The following is a 25,493-nucleotide window of genomic DNA, read 5'->3' as shown; positions in this document are numbered from 1 at the left end:
GAGACTTGAAAGTCGTGACTTGGACTCGAGTCAGACTTGAGTCACTATTTTTAGGACTTGAGACTTGATTTGATAAAATGGACTGAGACTTGGGACTCGACTTGGACTTGAAGGTCAATGACTTGGGACTTTGACTTGGACTTGAGCCTTGAGACTTGAGAAGACCTGATGCTTCGACTAGCTGACAAATTCACTGTTATTAAGCGCTCTTAAATCTGAACTCTTTCTATTCTGACTGTAATAATTTTCACGTCAAGACATTTAAAAAGGAAAAATTAACATTTCTCCAACTCTTATATAAATACTCGTATATAAACATGCCAATTTTTAAAGTACAGTTTAGTTTAAAATTCATATAAATTGCAAAAATCAAAGCTATTCTCGGTTCTTTGGTTTAAAGACTTGAAATGACTTGAAGCTCAAAGCAAGACGACTTGGACTTGACTTGGACTTATGGGCCAGAGACTTGCTTGTATTTGACTTGGGACTCGACTCGGACTTGAGGTCAAAGACTTGAGACTTACTTGAATCTTGCAAAACAACGACTTAAGTAAAATAAAGATACTTAAAAACTGTACTTAATGGTGCATTGTGTAACTTTTCTGGTGGAGGGTGAAATACTTTTGTAAACTTTCACAGTAGGTATTGTACAATATTTCTATCTTCATGGAGACCAAATCAGACCAAGTTACAGGTCAGATCTGTGGAGAGGTGACCCCACAAAGTAAGAAATTGATTAGTTGCTATGAATATACTTTTACTTCATTAAATCTGAAAGCAGGTATCTGTACTTTCTACTCCACTACATTTTTGAACAAGACTGAAAAGTAAAAAGTGTTTTTCATATGATTTTCCAGATTATTTTGACCACGTTTGGGGTAATATTCTGACTAAACTTTTTAATTCAAGCTTCAACTTTGAGGAAACAAAAATAAACACACAAAATTCATAAGAAAAAGTTGCCATGAATATATGCATATGTTTTTTACACTGGTACTTAAATACTTTTGCTTAAAGGTGCATTGAGTAACTTTTCTGGTGGAGGGTCTGTCAAAGGCTTTTCAAAACCAAACCAAACCAAGTTACAGGTCAGATCTGTGGAGAGGCGACCCCGCTCACAGTCAGAATGTCTGTGAATGTTTTTCTAGGTATTTTTGAGCTGTAAAACCACCTGTAATTGAATGCACCCTTAAGTGGAATATTATGTAGCTGTACTTTACTTAAATACATTTTACAGTCTATACTTTTTACGTTTACTTCATTAAATGTGAAAGCAGATATCTGTACTTTCTACTTCACTACATTTTTTATTTTGCAGGTTAATTTGACCATGTTTGGAGTAATATCCTTACTAAACATTTTAATTCAAGCTTCAGCTGTGAGGAAACAAAAATAAACACACAAAATTCATGAGAAAATGTAAGAAACTGATTAGTTGCTACAAATATATGTATCTTTTTTTTTTTTTTTTTTTACACTGGTACTTAAATACTTTTGCATTGAGTAACTTTTCTGGTGAAGGGTTCATCAAATGCTTTTCAAAACCAAACCAGACCAAGTTACAGGTCAGATCTGTGGAGAGGCGACCCCGCTCACAGTCAGAATGCCGGTTTTTCTAGGTATTTTTGAGCTATAAAACCACCTGTAACTGAATAAATGTAAAGTAGAGCTGTTTAATGTCACACTGTGGAACATTCAGCATCTGACAGACCCTCCACCAGAAAAGCTACACAGTGCACCTTTAAGTGTTGTTTTCTTTTTTGCACTTGATTACCTTCCAGCACTGCTCAGCTGTCATCTCCTGCCTACATACATTCATCCTTGCCAAGTCACGCCAAAAGATATTTGCAAATTGCCATGAACATTCCAGACCTGGGCGTGTGACGAATACATAAAAATGTCATAGAAAACACACAGAGGTAACATAAGGTGAAGCTGGTTTCACTTTTGCATAACACTGTAGAATTCCTAGAAGTTACATATATATATCGTTGACACGGAATGGTATGTAGGAATGTCAGGTGTTCGGTTTAATAGATAATTTCGTATGTTATGTGATAATAGCTCTGTTTAAAGTTTACTGCACATGACTCTACACTGCCCACTTGTGGTGCAGTTACAGTAAACCTAAATGTAACTCTAAATGTTTTGGTAACGCCTGAGCAGAGCAGTGTCAGGTTCACTTCTAAAATCTAAAGCTTGGCCAAATTTAAGATATAAACACTCAAATCTATCAGAAAATTGACTTAAAAGTAGTGGAATGATCTGTCCACGCAGCAAGATCATTTTACTTGACAAGATATCTTAAAATAAATGACCTCTAGACTAGAATCAAGCAGTCTCTGGTCTAATGACTAGATAATAAATCTGAAAACAAGATGAATAACAAGATATAAGTTTTAAAATCTTTGCCAGATCAGAGAAATGTGTCAGTGTCTATGAACTATAGGCCTTTATTTTTTTTATGTTTTTAAATATTCTTTATCAGGGGTGTCAAACGCAAATTCACAGAGAGACAAAATTAAAAACTGGGACTAAGTCGTGAGCCAAGCTAAATATTTATTGACGAATTTCAACAACATCTGCATGTTTTCTCTTCTTTCGGGATATGTAATGTTAAGCATTTTCTTATTAAAATTAATGTTTAATAATAGTTTTGCTTAAACATTGAATCCAGAACAAGCATAAAATAAAATAATAACAATATTTTAACTAAATTATGTCTCTATAGTCTATCTGTGTGCGGCGGGCAGCTCTAATACAGATTTGATATGATCTCATGGGACAAATATAATTATACCAGGGGCTAAATTTGACCCCCGGGTCTGAGTTTGACACGTCTGCTCTATATGGACCCCAAAGTCTGAAATAAAGATGATTGATTGATTAATTGAATTGTGATTATTCAGGTTGCAGTGTCATGAGAATTTAAATAATAATAATGATCAGTCTATATTATATACTCCAAAAATAACACCTAAATTCTTATTGAAACAAAGTCTGTCAGTGGTGCGGCTGTAATGTTAATAATACAGAGTAATCACTGCACTCTGACCGTTCTTTTCATTCTGTTTGGTTTCATTCCTAATGGATTTCATGGCATAGCAATGTCCCTAGTACAGACTAATAATAAATGGACGATTTTATTATTATTGTTTGACAAAAAGCTTTCATCAGATCAAACGTAATTTAAAAATGAAAAAAATGTGTTTTTTTCACTTTTGGATTGCTGTTCCTTGCATTTGGTAGCCAGGCTGGTGCCACCTAGTGCCTCTGCTCAATTTAATTTCTCTCCAGCGACTAGGTCAGGAATCGGAATACACTAAACAGTTCGCAAAAACCCCGGAAGTGTGAGTCCGGGCACCAATCAGAGAAGAGTTAGACATTCTGTGTTGGCAACGATTCGCGAGATCGAGGATTTAAAGCCAGAACAAAAAGAATGTTTGGTGAATTTTATCAAGAGGAAAGACTTTATTGCCCTTCTTCCTATGGGATTTGGGAAAAACTTAATATACCAGTTTGCACCGTTAGCAGCCGTTACACACGTCATGACCAAACAGCAGTGATTGGTTAAATAAAAAAAGTACCCGCTTACCATCAACTGAACAAATTCTAATGCTGCGAGGTCGGACAGTTTCCACAAAGTGAAACTGACTAATGAATCAATCTCCTACATTTGCACCTCTGCCAGAACTTTGGTGTGCTTGTTTCAGTTTCATTTGATATTTTTGAGGAGATAACAGCATTATAACATGGCTTAAAGGTGCACTGTGTAACCTTTTGGTTGGGGGTCTGTCACCTGCTTGTTTCTATGGAGATGTCATTACTCTGCCTGGAATGTTCCACAGTATGACATTAAACAGCTTGCACGTTAAATGTTTTAAATGACAGGTTTTATAGCTCAAAAATACCTTCTGACTGTTTCTCCACAGATCTTACTTGGTCTGGTTTGGATTCCATGAAGACAGAAAGGTTTAATACCGTACTGTGGAACATTCCAGACAAAGCAATAACATTTCCATGGAGAAAAGCTACACAATACACCTTTAAAGTGTAATACAGCACCTTTAAAAAGTAGTGACTGAAGCTTTCTAAACAGAGAAAATTCACAAACTCTCACCTCTTGGAATTTCATGGTGATTTGTGGACGTGGAGGTAGAGGTGGAGGACAGACAGTGATGTTGTCTCTTCCATTCTCGACGATGCTACTGGAGGACCCGTGCCCAGTCCCGTTCACCAGGGGCCCGTTCAGACCCCCTCCGTTCACAGTTGTGGTGCTGCGTTCAGACGGGGTTTGGCGATCTGGGGTGGGCTCTTGGGACTCTTCTTCCTCGTCTTCCTCTTCCTTGTCAACTTTGGAATAATCTCTGGTCAAGGCGTATGTAAAGACAGCTCGCTCCTCTTCACTTCCTGTAAAACAAATCATTGATAAAAAGTTAGAAAAAGAAGATGAAAATGTAGATGACAAAGAGTTAAAGCATATATATGTAGCAATGAGGGTCAAAAAGAAAATATTGGTTTGGGTTTGAAGCTGCGATCAGACCGTGGTGTCAAGGTGTCCACAAAGTCGCAAAGTCTATATGGATGCACATTTAGGTTGTTTTCAGGCATCAGAGCAGCAAGAATCTGACGTCAACGTGGCGTGTCTTGAGCGTTCAGGCATCAACGCTCTGGTCCAGGGTGTCGGTGTCAGAAGTTGAAAAAGTAGAAGTTTTGGTGTCGAATGCACCACGTCAGGGATTACTGTATTTTTCAGACAATAAGTCGCTCTAGAGTATAAGTCGCACCAGCCCAAAAATGTATTTTTTAAAATCAGAGACCAGGAACCGACATTTCATCTCGAAAGGCAAATTATAGTAATAATAATAGAACAGAGAACAACAGACTGTTTAGGCGTCTGGTCTGTTAACGTAACATATTAAGAGTTATTCAGATAACTAAAGCAACAGAACATAAGTTTACCAAACTCTCAATCCTAAAACTAAATCCATTGAATCTATTGAATCTTCATCCTCAGTGCCACTTCTAAGCAACTCCGCGCAACTTCGGTTGTCACTGAAGCCCAGGCATACCGCACCCTCCCAGTTGCCGTGAAGTTGTGTTCTCCATTCCCGCTTTCCTTCAGTTCCTCACAAGTTTCTTGTTCACTCCAAACTTTCTTTCTGTTGCTCGATTACAGTTTTCTGCTGCATATTTCACTACTTGCAGCAGGACAGCAGCTTTTTCTGCAGTAGACATGCGCAGAAAACTGACACATGAGCCTAGAGCGCCCTCTCGTGGCTGTCAGTCTGAAACTTTTAATATACAAGTCGCACCGGAGTATAAGTGGCAGGAAATACCCAAACCATGAAAAAAAGTGTGACTTATAGTCCAAAAAATACAGTACTATCCAGTGATGTTGCGACGTCATTATCCAGAAGATAAGCAAATCTGTTATTACACCAGACTGTCGATGTAAATGTCTGTGTTGACTGAATAATGTCTGAAATAAAACTAACCTTGCATCGCATGAATCGTCGCATGTTGAGGGACTATTTTCTCAGCAGCAGCGGAATTTTACTTTGCTGATAAGATAGGTGCTAGGTGATATCAGTCCACTGCTGCCGATCTTTCTATCATGAAGTACAACTCGCTGCTGCTGCTCAGACATAAATCCTTCAAATGCAAGGCTGGCTTTACTTCTAAACATTATTCTATCAACACAGACATTTACATCGACAGTCTGGTGTAATAATGGATTTGCTTTGGGTGCCAGACTAAATAACAGGTCAGATCTGTGTAGAGGCAACCAAACTATAGTTATTTGTGTGCTATAAATCCACCTGTAATTTAATAAATACAACATATCATACTGTGGGACATTCCAGGCAGAGGTACGACATATCCATAGAAACAAGCAGACGACGGACCCCCAAACCAAAAAGTTACGTAGTGCGCCTTTAATGCTCCTGACCTTCTGCGTGCTTGTAGTTGCTGGTGATGTTCAAGCGTTTGTCGGAGCCCACAGACTTGGTGGAGATGTTCTGACCCACTCGTTTTGAATCTGAGAAAATCTTCACCTTGGACCCGTCCCTTTTTACCTAATCACAAAAAACACAAACATTAACACAGATAAATAAATATGTGCATAAATGATAAATAAAAATACATTCAAATACTGAATCTAGTTTTCTTCTTCCTGCTTCTTTTCGAGAGGTTTTCTTTTCTGTTGTTTACAATATGTATGTAGTATGTATATGATTATTTTTTCTCTCTTGGCACAAACTCGAAATAAAAACGAATCAAACAGTCAGGTGTATTTCGTACCAGCCAGTCGACACAGTCTGCGTTGACCTCCGCAAACACAAATGGGACGTTGTATTTCAGATCTGTGTCTCCATTTAGAACGGCTTTGACTGGGGCGGGACCACACCAAAACACTCCTGATAAAACACAGAAAAGACACATAAACAAACATCATTTTCAATTTTTGGACTAAATTGTATGTGGAAATTGTAAATAAAGTTTCATGTAGATCTAGTTATAAGTGGAGTACTTTTTGGTCACTCCATCCATAAAGTTTGTAAGCTTGTTTTAGTTTCAAAATCTTTTATCACATTTGCTCTAGTCTGATCAAAACAAATCAATATTAAAGGTCCTGTATTACACAAAACTGACTCTTGTGAGCTTTAAAGCAAAGTTAGATTGTTGTTACCTCTACAAAAACATATCTGGAGTTGTAATCTTGACAGAATTCAACGTTGCCCTTACTGAAAAATGTAAAAGAACAAAACAAAAAAGGCTGCCCAACCTTTTTTGTTCTGTTCTTTTTCCTCTAGTCACGTGATATGGTCACATGATTGATAATTAATTGTATTTAATGGCCCCTCTGTGTCCCGTTCTAGCATTATGCCCTGACTAAGACCATCTTGCTGGTCGAAATGCGTCCATAAAGGATTTTTAATATGTTCAGTCGGAGTGCCTCGGGTTTGTACCTTGCCCACTTTTACATTTTTCAGTAAGGGCAACATTCTGTCAAGATTACAACTCCAGATATGTTTTTGTAGAGGTAACAACAAACTAACATTGCTTTAAAGCTCACAAGAGTCAGTTTTGTGTAATACAGGACCTTTAATATTGATTTGTATTGATCAGACCTCTTTTCGTCGTCTGATACCTGGAGTTGTGTTTTGTTTCACTATAACATAGATCAGAAAATGGTGTAATATGGGCCCTTTAAAGTGCAGATGACAGGTTAGACTCATGTCACTAAAACATTGTAGTCCCAAGTTTGACCATTCTGGTGAAGTTCATCATTTTACTTCCTGGTTGGACTCGGGCAGCAGATATGACACACACAGAGGTAATTTAACCCAATATGTAGCAGCCACACTGCAAACAAGCGCCCAAACGCAGCCTTCAGTCCCTGTTTCTCTCACACAGATTAGATTGAAATACCTTCAGATCTCTCCTGAGGGGTCGGGTCCAGCACCTGCCACCCGTCGTATCCAGGACGAAGATCAGGTCTCTTCATCCAGCCCTCCACCCACACATGGTAGTTCCTGTAAGTGCAGAACAAAGAACTAGATTATTCTTGAATCTTGTCAAAAGTATGTAAACCTACTCCGTAATAGCCAATGTCGGGATAGTAAATAAATACACATATCAAAAATACATGTTCTGAATACCATGTATCAGAATATGTTATAAAATACACTTTTCTGCAGGTATTCACTATTCTGTAACTAAATACATGTTCAAAGTATTCTCCCCGTCATAAAGTCAGAATCCTTACCACACACTGTCCTTAGAGGGCATGTCCCGGACCCCATAGTCGGGGTGGTACACGTCTATGAGCAGGTTTCTGTCGTTGTCGTGGGCAGACTGGTAGTTTGTGATCACACGACACGGGATCCCGAAGAAACGCATCACTGCAAACACACAAGGACATTACACTAATATTAGATTTTATTCAATACATTCTTTCTGAAATACACTGAAAAAAAATCATTATTATTTACACTGTTACAAATATAATATGCACTTTCCCCTAATTATGATTTAAAGGCATTGTACCTGATTTTTGTGGTCTTAAAAATGTCAAAAATGTAATTTGTTTATTTGAAACGGTGGTCCAAAGTGATTCCTCGCGTACTTTATGCCGTCAGAGCATCCTAATAATTCACCATGATGAGTTTGTAAGAGCGTTTCACAACTTTCAGAGGCCAGAGCGAGGTTTACTGCAATGGTAAAGCTAGCGACAAACAGCATTCTAACCGTGCACTTCCTGAGTCTCGGATAAAACAAACGCTCCATAATTAGCCAGCCGACTCAAGAGCTGCTACAGTTTATCTGTACTGGGGCATTTTGCTCAAGTACATGGGAAAAATTGGGTACAGGTTTTTAAAAGTTTCATGGTGTAACTTTTCTGATGTTATTTCTTTTCCTAGATTGTTCAGCAGAATGGCACTGAGTCATCTCCATGGAGACAAGCAGCTGAACACACTAGGCCGGGTTACAGGTGCAATCTGTGGAGAGGCAACTTCGCTCACAGTAAGAATTTCATCCATCCTTTTTCTTCCGCTTATCCGGGGCTGGGTCGCGGGGGCAGCAGTCCAAGCAGGGATTCCTAGAATTCCTTCACCCCAGACACTTCTTCCAGCTCCTCCAGGGGGACCCCGAGGTGTTCCCAGGCCAGCTGAGAGACATAGTCCCTCCAGTGTGTCCTGAGTCTTCCCCGGGGCCTCCTTCCAGTGGGACATGCCCGGAACACCTCCCGAGAGAAGCGTCCAGGAGGCATCCAGAACAGATGCCCGAACCACCTCAACTGCTCCTCTCGATGTGGAGGAGCAGTGACTCTAATCCAAGCTCCTCTCATGTGACTGAGCTCCTCACCCTATGTCTAAGGGAGCGCTCAGCCACCCTGCAGAGGAATCTCTTTTCGATCACTTGTATCCGCGATCTTGTCCTTTCGGTCATTACCCAGAGCTCATGACCATAGGTGAGGGGAGGAACGTAGACTGACCAGTAAATCGAGAGCTTTGCCTTTTGACTCAGCTCCCTCTTCACCACAATGGTCCAATACAGCGAATGCATCTTTTAACAATCAGTTAAAAACAGTTTAATGCCATACTGTGGAATAATCCAGGCAAAAAAACAAAAAAAAACCAAAAACAAAACATCGACACAAACAGGTGATGTATCTGTGTCCAGGAAAATATTATACAATAGAATGAAAACAGGCAAATAATGTAGTTCTAATAACAAAATACATGTCAAATGCACTAAAATTAAGATAATATTCCAGTCATTTTTAACAAATCATAATTAAAAACACTGTCTTTAGGTAATAGAATGTAATTTTTGGAAAGCTGAATTAAATGGTAGTACTTTCTTTTATATTCCCATGTGGTCTTATATCTGTGTACATAGTTGTCCAGGTAGGTTCCATAATGGTCCATGGTGTATCAGAACAAGTATGTGCTCTTATACTTGTTCTGATACAGTTCAAGATTATTCTAAAGCTTCAGGAAGAGTTCATTTCTGTCCTGTGAATGTAACTTTTTCAGTGTCAATACCTGCTCAAATGAGAATCTAGTTTCAGGGCTAGTTTCGGCATCTGATTTCCGATACTTCTGATGAGCCCTCGTCCTCACCTGAGCACATCACTCCACCGAAGACCCAGCACTGTCCGAACTTGACAGGGTAACAGTTGATAGTGAGCCAGCGAAGGAGGATGGGATAGGAGCCGCTCCAGTGAGACGGGGGCGTGCCTCCGGTAAAGTTGTCACCCCAACGGCCCATCAGCACGCCGCGGTCATCCTCACTGTTTATCTGCAAACAAATACAGGATTACAAGAGGAGTAAGTGACCAATGCTAATCACAAATACTAATCAAGCTGTTGTACATATGTATGATGCAGCCTTTGTATTTGTTTTTGTAGAAATCATAAAATGGAGTATGTCTGACATTTAAACAGTTAACTCAGATTTCCTTTAGGGTGTAAAAACAGCTATTATAATTATATCTAGTTTGAGCAGAAACACCACACTCTCAGTCCTGGTCTGGTCCCAGTCTCAGTGTCAGTTTCAGTCCTGGTCCTGTTCTTGTCTCAGTCCTGGTCTCAGTTCTGGTCTGGTCCCAGTCTCAGGCCTGGTGTCAGGCCTGGTCTCAGTCCTGGTCCTGATCTGATCCTGGTCTAAGTCCTGGTCCTGGTCCCTGGACTCAGTCTTGGACTGGTCCTGGTCTAAGTCCTGGTCTCAGTCCCAGTCTGGTTCCAAACCAAAGTTCGGCATCGCAGTTTAAGTCACGGAAACGGGAATCAGCCGTGGTTCGTTTTTTCCATTATTCATTTAAACACAAAATCAAAAACTGAAAAAATTAATCGTTATCTGTTTTTTCATTTTGGTTTTAGAGACAAATAATGAAGAAAATAGTAATGTTTGGTTTTATATTAAAAAACTATTGAATGAATGATAGTTTAGGTTGTTGTTAATAATAAAAATTGTGATACGAGTGCGTAATTAAGGAAACTGCCCGTTCCTGATGAACATGAGTCAGTATACTCACATCTTTGTGTTTTTGTCATTTTTTTGGGTCAACATTTTTGTATTTTACTTAAACAAATGACAATTTATGCCTCGTTTTACTGTTGGCAGGAATCAAACTGGTCTAAAATTGGGACACTTGGGACAATTCTTGTATAAAACTGGGACAAATCACTGGTTTTGTATAAATCTGCTGGGACAGGGGACACAGGGCTCAAAACTGGGACTGTCCCAGGGAAACAGGGACATCTTTTCACCCTACACATGTCCAATAATCAGTTCATGTAAAAAGAATAAAATGAGAGTTTCAGAGTGCTGTTCTCTCATTGGCTGCTGACGTCATGTTTTAGTTCCCACTGGGCTCGGGAGGGACCAAGTACTTAAAAAGAAAAACTCGCCTGTGGTGCCTGAATGGAAACACCTCAAGCTCGGTAGATCTGCACGCAGAGTTTCAGTGCACGGGTGGATTGTTGTGAATTAGGCTTAAGAGACGACAGAAGAAAAGCGGACATACCAGGACTAACCCGGGACTAAACCTTGGACTAAAGCCACCGGGTCATGTATAAACCAAGAGCAACCTACACAGAATCGCCTGCCTTTATTTTGATAAATGAGGCAATTGAGTGTGAATGAATAGACTACTTTCTCTTACAAAGGAACAACATGACACAACAAGCACTCGGAGTACAATTTGAGCGTGAAATATTTTGATTTCCAGGGTGAACTCTTACTCACTGTAACTGTAAAAACTAAACAAACCAAGACTAAATAAAACATAACGTGTCTAAACGAAATCTAAACTTTTTTTTAATGCATTTCAGCCTACACATAAAAGAAATATGATGCATCTATGTCTATGGTGGAATGTTCAGCAGTTACCATGGTGTACACATAAGTGGATTGATAAGTTTTATGATGAAAACTCAAGAAAAAAGATATAATTGATTTAAACAACACATTTTCAGCAAAAAAGGTGATGGGGACGAACTGAAAATCTAAAGGTAAAGATAAAGGCGGAAACGTACAAAATGATCTTAAACGATTTTTAAAGGTGCAACAAAAAGCGCATACCATGGACACGAGGAGATTTTTTATGAGATTTTAAAACTCTGATCGCAAAGAGTTCTGCGGGATATAGCTACGGACCACAAGCTAAAGTTGTGAGCGCCCAAAAAGATCAGCACACCGCACTTCTAGTTTTGATGCAGAGCAAAACAGTGTTATTATAACATGTTATTATAATGTGGTGCAATACTTCAGATTCATGATTTTAATGCATATTCTCCACCAGCTTCTTAAATCTGCCCCATCACAAAATCTTCATCCGACAAGGTTGACAAAGGAAATATTCTGTCCGTGAAAAATGTATCCACAACTATCAAAGTACTGTATTTTGCACACTATAGGGCGCTCTGGATTATAAGGCATCATTGAATGGTCTATTTTTGAAGTTTTTTCACATATAAACCGCACCGGACTATAAGGCGCATTAAACAAAACAACAGTTGGGCGATTACGGCGTCCAGCGCTGCCCCCATCTCTCTCGTCATTATCCGAGTCAGTGTGGTTCCTGTTCCCTGGCAGTTCAGTGATGATTCCGGTCTTGGTGAAAGCTCGGACCACAGTTGATACTGATCCTTAGCCCGGGCGTCCACGATCCATTGGCAGATCGTGGCGTAAGTCGCTCGGCGCTGTCTCCCTGTCTTGGTGAATGTGTGTTTGCCTTCTCTCGCACTTTCACTTTAACTTGGACTTTTTAGCCTTCAGTTTAAAGTGGGCATTGTAAGCGTGTCTCTTGACAGATGCATTTTGATATTAAAAGGAATCACAGTATGTATTACTCCACGACGCTCCTGACTACTGGAGCCGTAATGCTGCAAGTGGTGCGGCTTTGTAGTTTACTAAAGTCGTACTAAGACACCCCAATAAATTCATATATAAGGCGCTCTGGATTATAAGGCGAGCAGTTGTTTTTTGATTAAATTAAAGGCTTTTAAGTGTGCCCTATATTGCGGAAAATACGGTAAGAAAGATGAAAACTTAAAGGCGAACAACGACGAGCATTAGTGAACTACTCCTGAGCAAAACTAACATTATGGTCATGAATAAAACATAAGTAACTTGTTCACTCAGACTGATTCTACTATTAAAATTAAAAATCAATTTCATGATGTAGATATTGGCATAGACAGAAAGAATTATGCAGTTTAAATACGAGATATGTAATCTGTGAACATCTGTAGCATTTGAACTGCACAAATCTCTCTGTCTATTGCAATATCTACATCATGAAACAGATTTTTAATTTTAATTCTCAAATCATTCTGAGTTAACAAGTTACTTATGTTTTATTCATGATCATAACATTAGTTTTGCTCAGGAGTAGTTCACTTATCCTGGTCATTGTTCGCCTTTAAGTTTTCATCTTTCTTATCTTGATAGTTGTGGGTAAATTCTTCATGAACAGAACAGAATTTGTCCTTTATCGACCTTGTTGGTTGAAGATTTGGTGATGAGGCAGATTTTGAAGCTGTTGGAAAATACGCGAGATATTTTTCCACAGATATTTTGCCAGAGAAAAAAAAGCATTAACCAGGAGTGACATTTACTCTACATCACGGCACTTCCGGCCGTTGTGAAAAAGATGTATTTACCCGGAACAGTCCCAGTTTTGAGGCCTGTGTCCCCAGATTAATCCAAAACCGGTGACTTGTCCCAGTTTTAAACAAGAAATGCCCCTATTTTTGACCAATCTGATCCCTGCCAACAGTAAAAAAGAGGCATAAACTGTCATTTGTTTAGGTAAAATACAGAAAAGCTGCTTAAAAATGACCAAAACACAAAGAAACTGTGACTATACTGACTCACATTAGTGCTGAGTGCATACAATTTTTCCTTAATTACGCACTCGTTTCACAATTTTATTATTACAAAGCAACCCAAACCAAATGTCCCAGTTTTTTATTTTGAAAATCTGCTCACCCTAGTAACAGAGCTATTGACGGAGGAGTGCCTCTAGATAGCATCACCCCCCCAGGGAATATTGACGACACCCGCTGAGATATTGTGTTGAGTTACCATGGCGCTGATGATCCTGCTGACGTAGATGGGGTTACAGCGAGCCGAGACGTCATCCGCCGGGTCTTTGAGGTGTTTGTGGCTCAGGTCCAAGAGCATCAGGCAGATCTGCACCATCTTCTCCTCGAACTACAAAACAATATAACACATGTCGAAATGAGCATGAGCGTGCGGGGCCAATTGATCACTGATTTTCCAAAATAAGGTGAGTCATCTGCACTGAACCCGACCTTCAGAGTCACTGGGAAACTCGCCAGAAACAGAGCGTGTGTGGGAAATTCTCCACTGAGCTGCAAAACTCAACATAACGAATGTCTTCATATTTAAAAGACCTGTTTTACACTATTTTCTAATCTTTGTTATAATGTTTTTCTAAGGGTGGGTATCATTAAGAAGTTGCCAATACGATACATACCTCAATACAGTGAGATTTCGGTTCGGTACGATTCAATACGATATATATTTCAAATTGATCTGACACGGTTCAATAAAAAATAAAGGCTGTGATACTAAAAACTCAAAACTGCACATAGGGAATGTGCAATTAAAACTGCACATAGACTTAGGGAATGTGCAATAATTAATAGAATACAAGACTGCAAAGGGCTTGCCTGTTAAGAATAATTTAAAGGTCCTGTTGGTGCATCACTCGTGGTCATACTTGGTCTCATATTTATTTTGTTCTATGGTGTTTGTTTATGTGGTGCTTTGTGTTGTGTTGTCCTGTTTTTTGATAAAGCATGTTACCCCCTGTCCCAAGACAAATTTCTCCCATGGGAGACAATAAAGGATTATCTTATCTTATCTTAAAAGTCTTTGTTTAACCACGTTTTGTGCGAAATTAAAATGAAACACGCCAAAATGTACTCATCAAAACAAAAACAAAAATGTCAAATATGTCATATAAACAAGTTTCTCTCCTCTAAACAAGCAACAAAACTGTAGCGCTATGACAAAAGAATTTAGTAAACTATACCAAAAAATACTCTTGGTGATATATCGATACAGGAGCCCACAATATCGATACTGTATCATCACATTTAACGATACAATATATCGATATTTCAGTATTTTTGCACACCCCTAGTTGTGTCCTCATCATAAACAAGTCTGGAGTTGTGTTTTGTTTCATTCACACATGTTTAACTCACAAACCTTGATTTTTACCTGGTCCCCGAAGGGTTGACCAGGTTTTGTGTTCACCCCTTGTGTCTGTGTGTCTGTCCACCCGTGATAATTCCGCCATTTATGGACCGACTTGTCACCAAATTTGGTACGCGGGTCAAGCCCCCATGCCCAGTGCCGCAAAAAAAAAAGTTTGGTGATGATCCGAGGTCACCAAACTTTAAGGGGTCAGTTCATCACCACAGAAGCAGCTTATGAGGAGTTCAGTCCATATTACATGATCGTTATATCCACAATGTAATGTGTGTATCTGTACAGGCCCATGAACATTTGTGTGATATTGTTCACACATGAGAATGTCTGTGTTTACTAGTGTGTAACCAAAATGTTATTGTTCATGAGTTGTGTATATGTGAGTTGTGTGACTGTAGATCAGTGAGTTGTGTATCACCAGAAAAAAAAGAAATGGAAATTATTTTCGTTCCAATTAGAATTTTAACGGCATAAACTGAAAGAGAAAGGAACTGTTATAATTAGTGATTATCTCGAAAACTATTAATATTTTACGATACAAATGCATAGAATTATAAATAGATAATAATTTTTCTGAGATTTTTGAGACCACTCCTTTTGCTCGAGCTCGATCCTTCACGAAGTTATGACCAAAAACACATATTTGACCTTGACCAGTTTCAACCTGTAACATCCAGTGTACCCCGGTTATGTGTGTGCCAACTTGTGTGACGATTGGGTGAATGTTTTAGCCGCAGATGGTTCAGAAATTGCGGAAATTGGCGATCCTTTATAACGGCGTGACCTTTTAATTGACCCATGTGACCTCAAATGACCTCGGATCGTCACCAAACTTTTTTTTTTTGCGGCATCGGGCACGGGGGCTTGACCCACGTACCAAATTTGGTGACAATCGGTTCATAAATGGCGGAATTATCACGGGTGGACAGACACACAGACACAGGGTGAACACAAAACCTGGTCAACTCTTCGGGGACCAGGTAAAAATGGTTGACAGCACCTTTTATTTAGTTCTTCTCTCTCATTTAATGTCTCTTTTTAATTTCATGATGATTATTTATGTTTTGATTTGTTTGTATTGCGAGTTTAATGTAGTTCTTATTCTGTAAAGCACTTTGAATGACTTTGTGTATGAATTGTGCTGTACAAATAAACTTGCCTTGCCTTGTCTGGCCTTAAATCAACGTTTAATCCAACAGAAAAACATGTTCCTTGTGCGTCGGCCTTGTGTGATTTGTGACATATGAAGAGGGCTTTAGAATTCACTGCTACTTCTTGTATTTTTCATCTTTTTGTTTTATACTTTTCATCACAAACCGCCACTTAACTTACATAAAACTCAAAAATACATTAATCTGTCAAATGGACTTTATTCAGATCGACTGGGAAACAAGCCAGGACCAGAGCGTGTGTGACAAATTCTTCACTTAACTGCAAAACCCAACCAAAACCACGAAGATAAAATCAGGACTAAACCGGGATTTAAAACCTGTATCTGATTTTTTTATTTTTTTCTCATGTACCTGAGAAAAAAATTGGTCCTTCCTCCAGTACAGATATATCGTAAAAGCAGCTCTTAAAGTCCAAATAAGTCCAAATGTTTCAAATTATAAAGTGTTTCACTGTCCGATAATCAGGAAGTGTGTGTTAGCATGTTGATGAAAGTTCTGGGATTCTGTTTTTGACAATTTAAAACAACATTTGGTAATTTTAAGGGATTTGAATTAGAATTCAACCAGAAGTTAATCAAAGCTGAACCAGGGCTAAACTAGGATTAAACGAGGACTAAGACCAGGGCTAAACCAGGACTAAACCAGGACTAAATCAGCACTAAACCAGGGACAATATCAGGGCTAAACCAGGACTAAACCAGAGCTAAATCAGCACTAAACCAGGGACAATATCAGGGCTAAACCAGGACTAAACAAGAGCTAAATCAGGACTAAACCAAGGACAATACCAGGACTAAACCAGGACTAAACCAGGGGCTAAACCAGGGGCTAAACCAGGACTAAACCAGGACTAAACCAGGGGCTAAACCAGGGGCTAAACCAGGACTAAACCAGGACTAAACCAAGGACAATACCAGGACTAAACCAGGAATAAACCAGGATTAACCCAGGGCCAATACTAGGACAAAACCAGGACTAAATCAAGAACAATACCAGGACTAAACCATTGATAAAACCTGAACTAAACCAGGACTAAACCAGAACTAAACCAAGGACAATACCAGGACTAAACCAGGAATAAACCAGGATTAACCCAGGGCCAATACTAGGACAAAACCAGGACTAAATCAAGAACAATACCAGGACTAAACCATTGATAAAACCTGAACTAAACCAGGACTAAACCAGAACTAAACCAAGGACAATACCAGGACTAAACCAGGACTAAACCAAGGCTAAACCAAGGCTAAACCAGGACTAAACCAGGGACAATACTAGGACTAAACCAGGGCTAAACCAGGTCTAAATCAAGAACAATACCAGGACTAAACCAGGACTAAATAAAGAACAATACCAGGACTAAACTAAGACTAAATCAGAACCAGGTTTATAAGAGAACTAAACCGGAACAGCCCCAGGCCTTAATCTACATTATACCAACTTGCTTTCAAATTCCTGTTATTATAGATGACATTTTCGGGACATTTATCCACTCAGAAGTTATACTAATTTTTTAGTTTTCTGAATTGTTAATCGCTATGGCAACAGTGCAGATTGGTCCATACCTGTGCGAAGTCCCAGGCCATGGAGGTGATGTAGTTCCCGGTCCCTTTGTAAATGATCCCGTGTGTGTTCATCACGTACTCCTGACGGTCGGCCTCCTCTGGCATGTACACCCAGTCAGCTGAAAAAAAAATAAATAAAAATACAATAAAATAAATAAATTCATACAGGAATACATAAAAATAATATCTGAAGAATTACAAAAATGTACTTGTGATGGTTGAAGTGCACAACAACACTATGCTTTTTGTTGGTATCTAAACCAGAAATAAAAATGTGTGTTTTCGGTCCTTGGTATTATCATGACATACTGTTGTTGTGTCCTTGGGCAAGACACTGCTGGTGTTTGGCCCTGATTATTAATGCTAAGTCGGTATTAAAAGTGCAGTGTAACTAATGTTCCATCTGAATGCAGAAAGTTCAAATGTTTACACCTCATATAATGAAAATTTAACTTCAAAATAAATCAATTGCCATGTTGTTGTAAAGGTCCCATATTACGCTATTTTCTGATTTATGTTATAATGTTGTTTCCATACGACGGAGGCTGACGGGGGTCAAATGCACTGCGACGGCCCAATGCGTCTCCGTTAGAGAAAACAGAAACGCAAATTCACAACCTCAAACACAAGTTTAGACGAGGTACAAACAAAGAACATGGTGCAAATTAAAATAAACGAGCTGCAAGAAACAAAGACAAACGTATCATCATCGAATGTGCTGCAAACAGAGAAACGACGCAAAGCACAAAACGATGAAAACCAAGAAAACACTGAAAACCTAAAAAACGCTGCATAGAGTTAGTGATGTTGAGATGAAGCCCCATGAAGCACTGAAGCGTTCCAGCCATTTGCTCGACTCTTGAGCCGACGCGTCAAGGTGCTTCATTTGCTCCACTGCGCCATCAAGAGGCCAAAAAATATAATAACAGGCAGAGTGATAATAGAACAACCAACATGATCATCGAGGTTCTGATGGAAAGATTTATACTGAATAAATGAACGATTAAATATATGAATGTTTGTGATTTCAACATAAAGTGTGAATGTATTAACCTGGAGTCTGTGTTCATGATATAAAGGTCGGGTTAAAAGAAAAAGTAGGAACAAATTGGAGATCAGGATGAAATGTGCTTATGCCACAATAAGCACGGCAAAATAGGGTCATTTTATTCATTTTTATTTAAAAATATCAATTTCTCCACCGTATTTGGACTCAGACAGTTTCGGTTTCTCGGTTTTGGGGGAATCCGTTGCGTTTCACTGGCCCTAATGTTTCGAAACGCGCCAAATCCCCGAACCACTTCCCGAAGCAGTCACGTGGTAGAGCCGGACAGCGAGGCTTCGGACGTCATCATTTTTGGCTCCTCCCCCAAATGAAGCGAGCCTCGACACGCGCTTCATGGAAACACCTCCTTCATTACTCGACGCAGTCTTCGAAGCCTCGGCACATCTCGTAACATCACTACATAGAGTGACTACAACGGAATTGCTCCAAACCTGCAGGGGGCGCTCTCAGTGTTAGAGCTCAATGGAGAGACACACTGGATGGAGAGAGAGAAAGGCTCAAACTGATAAACTATAAACTAGAGAGTGTGAAATACACTAAAATAAACGGCACGTGATGTACGGCGTTGTACAGCGATATTTATAGGTCTGGAGCACTTCTGTTGACTTTTTATGCAGCGTTTTTCATTTGCAGGTGCTTTGTTTCTCTATTTGTAGCGCATTTGATGATGACACATTTGTCTTTGTTTCTCTCATCATGTTTTTTCATTTGCACCACGTTCTTTGTTTGTACCTCCTTTAAACTTGTGTTTGAGTTTGTGAATTTGCGTCATTTCTGTATTTTTAAATTGTTTTCTCTGACGCACTGGGCCTCTGTGTTTTATTTCATTCACACGCATTTAAATAAAAAAAAAAATGTTTATAATGATTGATTAAAAAAAAAAAAAATTTAAATTGCATTAAAATAAAACACTTCGTTAATTATCTATCTACATGGTTTTATATTTTTCATGTTTTAGATCAACAGAGAGAGAACATGCACTAAACAGTGGCCTCATATCGTCCAGGAATCAAACCTAGGACCTTCTGTTTGTGGGGCAGGACTTACTTGGGCACCAGGGGTTGAAGAGCACCACCAGAGACCCCAGCTCCTTCTGCTCTCCTGCCTCATCCAGAAACAGTAGGTATTTTCCCACTGGAGCGTTCGCCGGGGGAGTGACGGTTAGATGTAGGTTTCCCATTTCCAGATAGGACATTCTGGTATCCATGACGACGCTCCAGATGGCTTTAGCTTTAGCCGAGCGATTCACCAAATCTGGGAGCCCAAACACGCACTTGGTTCCTATGTCCTCTCCTGGATACAGCCCTGAGAGTAAAAAAAACATAAAAAATACTCATAATCACATTTCAATTAGTGCTGTCATGCGATTAAAAAAATTGAGAGATTAATTAATTATGATCTGTAATTAATTAATCTAATTAATCTCATTTTAATCTCACCTAAAAATTGCTGAGAAAAGCCTTCAATTTGAGGTATTTTCATTTAAATTCATTATTACATTATTGTGGCAGATCAAAAGACTGATATAGATTTTAAAAAGTGACTTTATAAAGTCATTTATTGTTTAACAAATCTCTCCAAATTGGCTGTTGAGCCCAAGTCTCCATGAATAAGAAACTGTTTGCTGTAAAGTAGCAAAGACGAGGAAATCTGAACATAATAACTTTTGTCTACTTAAAGACAATAAAAAGTCCAGTCTTTCCTTAACCATATTAAAAATATTATTGATAGAGAAATGCTTTATATATGAGATCACTGGTTTTAGTCCTTGTTTTAGTCCTGGTTTAGACCTGCTTTAGTCCTACTTTAGTCCTAGTTTAGTCCTGGAATGGATTAATCCTGGTTTTAGTCCTGGTGTTAGTTCTGGTTTAGTCCTGGTTTAGTCCTGGTTTTAGTTCTGGTTTAGTCCTGGTTTAGTCCTGGTTTAGACCTGGTTTAGTCCTGGTTTAGTCCTGGACTGAATTAGTCCTGGTTTTAGTCTTGGTGTTAGTTCTGGTTGAATACGTGACTTTTTCTTCTTAAAATGCCTTGACAAGACTTAACCCAAAGAACTAAGATTTTAAAGTGCTTATAAAAGTTTTTTTCTTCATGTAATCTGTGCATAAATCTATAATAAAATCTGAAGGTGAACCGTAAATCTGAAGGTGAACTGGAAATCTGAAGGTGAAACGTATTATTTTCAGTGGTCTGTGCTCATTGGCGCACAGGCCCAAAAGTAATTTTCTCTTCCACATTTACTTCCTCAATACGTGCGAGCTCCTCCCATCCGTGTGACGTCTGTAAAATACACGGTGAGGAGTGTTTGGACCAATCAGATCGAGAGTATAGGGTATTTCTGATTGTAGTCATCTTGAGTTGGCGTAGTGGAAACTCACTGTTAGACAGATTCATCAGCTGTTTTCACTTCGTAGAAACCGTTTGACCTCGCAGCGTTAGGATTCATTCGCTCAATGGTAGGCGGGCACTTTTTTATTTAACCAATCGCTGCTATTTGGTCGTGACATATGTAATGCGCCGTTAACGGGGCTAACTGGTATATTAAGCTTTTCCCAAATCCCGTAGGAAGAAGGACAATCACGTCTTTCCCCTTGATGAAATTCACCAAACATTTTCTTTGTACCGGCTTTAAATCCTCGATCTCGGGAATCGTTGCCAACACAGAATGTATGGCTCTTCGCTGACTGACCAGTGCACAGTCTACAGCTTCCGAGGTTCTTACAAACTGTCTAGTGTATTCCAAATCCCGACCTAGTCGCTGAAGAGAAATGGAAGTGAGTAGAGTCACTAGGTGGCGCCAGCCTGGCTATAGTGAAAAAATCCCTCCGGCCCAAAAAGGAATTTTCTCCTAGAGCGCAATGTAATCACAAACCACTCGTGTTCAGCTGACAGGGCACCTACAGTTTTCAAAAGAGTTGGATTTTGGGGCAATTTTTACCTATTTTCAGATCATAAACTCTTTCTCAGCTCAAAATCCGTCTTAAAAAATGCTTTCTAAACATTAGCTCCGGCTCTGCTCTAGCTCCTCTCGCTCTGATTGGTCAAACTGATCACGTGATGTACGAGCCTGTACTCCTTGTGCACACTCATCTGCATTCGCATGTGCCCAAGTCTAGGCTAATCTAGAGACATTTGTCTTTGAGCTCGACTGATTGTCTTGACCTTGCGGCCATGCTTAGACCCCGGGGCTTGGCTTGTGCGGGCTCAGAGCGGGGCTAGGTTAAATCTTACAAAGCAAACTTTTAGGCTCTTTGAGGATTTACAATTTTTAAAAGAAGTTTATGTTGTGAAAATAGAAAAAAATCCCTACAAAATCCGACCTTTGTTAAAGTTGTGGATGCCCTGTCAACGAAACACGGGCAGTTTGAATTCCCCAAATAGTCCCGGGAGCTGCAGTACCTGGAGCGGCCACTAGTCAGAGGGGGAATGTTGTATCCAGCTTTTATTATAGATCCATGAATCTGCACTGAAATGGAGCAAAGGATCATGGTCTCTGTAGTTCCCTTTGCTTTTTTAGCTGCATCACAACAATTTAAGCTGAAAGACTTTTAATTCGATATATTGTGATGGTCCACGATATTATTTTGATATTTTGGTTATTGTTACATCCCTGATTCACACAGGAAAGTGCCTTGCCCAAGGACACAGTGGCAGCAAGCAAAACAGTTAGTGGGAAGTAAAAACAGGTCCAACATGACGAGATTAAACCAGGATTAAATTGGAATGAAACTGGAGTAAACAAGCTGTAATGTTTTTTTTTTATTTCAAAAGGCACACAGGCCTGTGTAACTGTTGTATTGTTTTTGTTGTAATTTGAAACTGACTGTAGCACTTTGAGATTTGTTTCTCAAATCTAAAGAGCCGGACCAGGTCTAAACCAAGATTAAGTCAGACCTAAAGCAGGATTTAATGAGGACTAACCCAGGTCAAACGCAGGAATAAACCAGGTCTACAGACTGTCTAAACTTAGTCATTAGGGCTACAGGACTCGAGTCAAATTAGGTACTAAACCAGGTCTAAGACAGGTCTCAAGCCAGGTCTAACTCAGGTCTCAACCAGGTCTCAACCAGGTCTAACTCAGGTCTAAAACAGTACTAAGACAGGTCTAAGACAGGTCTAAACCAGGTCTAAGTCAGGTCTAAGACAGGTCTAAACCAGGTCTAAGTCAGGTCTAAGGCAGGTCTAAAACAGTACTAAGACAGGTCTAAGACAGGTCTAAACCAGGTCTAAGTCAGGTCTAAGACAGGTCTCAAGCCAGGTCTAACTCAGGTCTCAACCAGGTCTAAGTCAGGTCTAAGACAGGTATAAAACAGGATTAAGACAGGACTAAGACAGTTTTAAGACAGGACTAAAACAGAACTTAGTCAGGTCTCAAACAGGTCTAACTCAGGTCTAAGACAGGTCTAAAACCGTACTAAGACAGGTCTAAACCAGGTCTATGTCAGGTCTAAAACAGTACTAAGACAGGTCTAAGTCAGGTCTATGTCAGGTCTAAAACAGTACTAAGACAGGTCTAAGTCAGGTCTAAACCAGGTTTAAACCAGGTCTAACCCAAGCAGAGGGCAGGTCTTCACCAAGTCTAACTCAGGACTACATCAATAATCACGAATCTAAATCAGATCTAAGACAGGACCAAAACAAGTCTTACCCACAAAATCCCACTTAACTAAGTACAAAGAATGACCACAGAACTAACCCAGGTCTGAACCAGGTCTACACCAGGTCTAACTCAGGACTAAATTAGGAGTAAATCAAGACTAAACCATTTCTAAATCAGGTCTTCACCAGGTCTGGCCAAGGACTAAGTCAGATCTAAACCAGTTCTACACCAGGTCTACACCAGGACTAATCAGATCTAATAGTCCAATGAGATTCATTTGGTCTTCCAATATTCTATGTTATTAGGTTCTTTTTTTCAGACCCAGAGTGTTATTTCATACCTGACAGTTTCGACTGCTCACTAGCGTCTTCCTCAGAGTCACGTGATGTTGCTGTGACGTGTCTGGTCAGCTGATTTAAACAGGTTTTGGCGCTGTCTTCCTACCGGTGGAGGCAGGACGACAGCGCCACCTGCAGTCCGACTTCCTCAGGACAGCATCCCAGGTGTGTGAGAGTAAAAAAGCAACTCAAATCGGCCATTTCTGACCATTGCAAAAGAGAGAACCACGTTATGGATTGGGATGGAGCAAACATCATTGGGACAGAGGAAAACAAACATCGCCGCTGGATTAAAGAAGCAATCGAAATACGGAAACGTGCCCACAGGACTGTAAACCGGGACGAGGGGGCTTTTTTACTCTCACACACCTGGGATGCTGTCCTGAGGAAGTGGGACTGCAGGTGGCGCTGTCGTCCTGCCTCCACCGGTAGGAAGACAGCGCCAAAACCTGTTTAAATCAGCTGACCAGACACGTCACAGCAACATCACTTGACTACTCTGAGGAAGACGCTAGTGAGCAGTCGAAACTGTCAGGTATGAAATAACACTCTAGGTCTGAGAAAAAGAACCTAATAACATAATCAGATCTAAGTCAGGTCTTCACCAGGTCTCTTCTGGGTCCTTACCCGTGGTGACAGTGAAGATGAGCTTGTGTAGGCCGCTGATGAACGGGTGGTTGAACTGGATGTGCATGCTGAAGCTCTGTCCTCTCCTCACGATGAGCAGGTGTTTGGACAGCGCCCCCGTGTGGTGCAGCGGGTTGTTCTGCGCCGGCTTGAAGTCCACCCCCAGGACTGAAACAACACAACACAACATTTTGAACATTTTGAACACAGAGAAACACACAACAAAAGTGAATAAAAGTTGGTGAATTTTACAACAGTTTAAAGTACTAAACCTCGAACACGTGCTGCTTGTTTTTAGCTTGGTGCTGTCTTAAAGTGACCAGATTTTCATAATTCTAATCTGGGACACACTCGGGTTGGGAAGTTTGGTAAAATTGTGAAAAGAGCGTGTAACATTGTGTATTCTCGTGTCAGTCATAATCTGAGGGACTTTTTATCACTGCATTTTTATTTATTTATTTTTTTTTTTTTATGGTCATTGCAAACACAGATTTCTGCAAATGCAAATTTATGCTCCTCTTTACAGTTAGTGGAAATCTGATTAGTGAAAAATTGTGACAGTCCTGTTTTAGTCCTGGTTTAAACCTGATGCTGTCCTCGTTTAGTCTTAGTTTAGTCCTGGTTTATGCTTAGTTTAGTCCTGTTTTAATGTTAGTTTAGACCCGGTTTAGTCTTCATTTAGTCCTGGTTTTGACCCGATGTAGTTCTGGTTTTATCTTTGTTTAGTAGTTTAGTTCTGTTTTAGTCCTGGTTTAAACCTGATGAAGTCCTGCTTTAGTCTTAGTTTAGTCCTGCTTTAGACCCGATGCTGTCCTCGTTTAGTCTTAGTTTAGTCCTGGTTTCAACCTGATGTAGTCCTGCCTTAGTTTAGTCCTGGTTTATGCTTAGTTTAGACTTAGTTTAGTCCTGTTTTAGACCTGATGTAGTCCTGGTTTAGTCTTAATTTAGTCCTGTTTTAATCTTAGTTTAGATCCGGTTTAGTCTTCGTTTAGTCCTGGTTTCGACCCGATGTAGTCCTGGTTTTATTTTTGTTTAGTAGTTTAGTTCTGTTTTAATCCTGGTTTAAACCTGATGAAGTCCTGCTTTAGTCTTAGTTTAGTCCTGGTTTAGTCTTAGTTGATAGTTGGTTATTATCTTAGTCTGCTTTAGTTTAGTCTTAGTAGTCCTGGTTTAGTCCTGGTTTCATGTTGTTTAGTAAGTTTAGTCCTGGTTTAGTCTTTAGTCTGTTGGTTTATGTTCTTCTGGTTTAGTTCTGTTTTAGTCTGGTTTAAACCTGGAATCCTGCTTTAGTCTTAGTTTAGTCCTGGTTTAGTCCTGGTTTCAACCTGATTAGCCCTGTCTTAGTTTAGTCCTGGTTTATTAGTT

At 39.7% G+C, this 25,493-nt stretch overlaps 1 protein-coding gene across 1 annotated transcript in view; it reads right to left on the bottom strand.

Moving 5' to 3' along the window:
* tgm8 (transglutaminase 8) overlaps nt 1–25,493 on the bottom strand; it is a 51,167-nt gene that overhangs the window by 7,305 nt on the left and 18,369 nt on the right. The window contains exons 2-11 of the mRNA XM_055160274.1: nt 24,129–24,296; nt 19,614–19,871; nt 17,501–17,619; nt 13,606–13,734; nt 9,636–9,813; nt 7,775–7,910; nt 7,438–7,541; nt 6,307–6,422; nt 5,954–6,080; nt 4,121–4,410 (exon numbers count right to left, since the gene is read on the bottom strand). Coding sequence (XP_055016249.1) covers nt 4,121–4,410; nt 5,954–6,080; nt 6,307–6,422; nt 7,438–7,541; nt 7,775–7,910; nt 9,636–9,813; nt 13,606–13,734; nt 17,501–17,619; nt 19,614–19,871; nt 24,129–24,296 — 1,625 coding nt within the window. The remainder of the gene's footprint in view (nt 1–4,120; nt 4,411–5,953; nt 6,081–6,306; nt 6,423–7,437; nt 7,542–7,774; nt 7,911–9,635; nt 9,814–13,605; nt 13,735–17,500; nt 17,620–19,613; nt 19,872–24,128; nt 24,297–25,493) is intronic.

The sequence above is a fragment of the Boleophthalmus pectinirostris genome, unplaced genomic scaffold (assembly GCF_026225935.1).
Source record: "Boleophthalmus pectinirostris isolate CB_2022bp ecotype Guang Dong unplaced genomic scaffold, ASM2622593v1 HiC_scaffold_3, whole genome shotgun sequence".
Classification (NCBI taxonomy): domain Eukaryota; kingdom Metazoa; phylum Chordata; class Actinopteri; order Gobiiformes; family Gobiidae; genus Boleophthalmus; species Boleophthalmus pectinirostris.
This window is presented reverse-complemented; position numbering and strand designations above follow the sequence as displayed.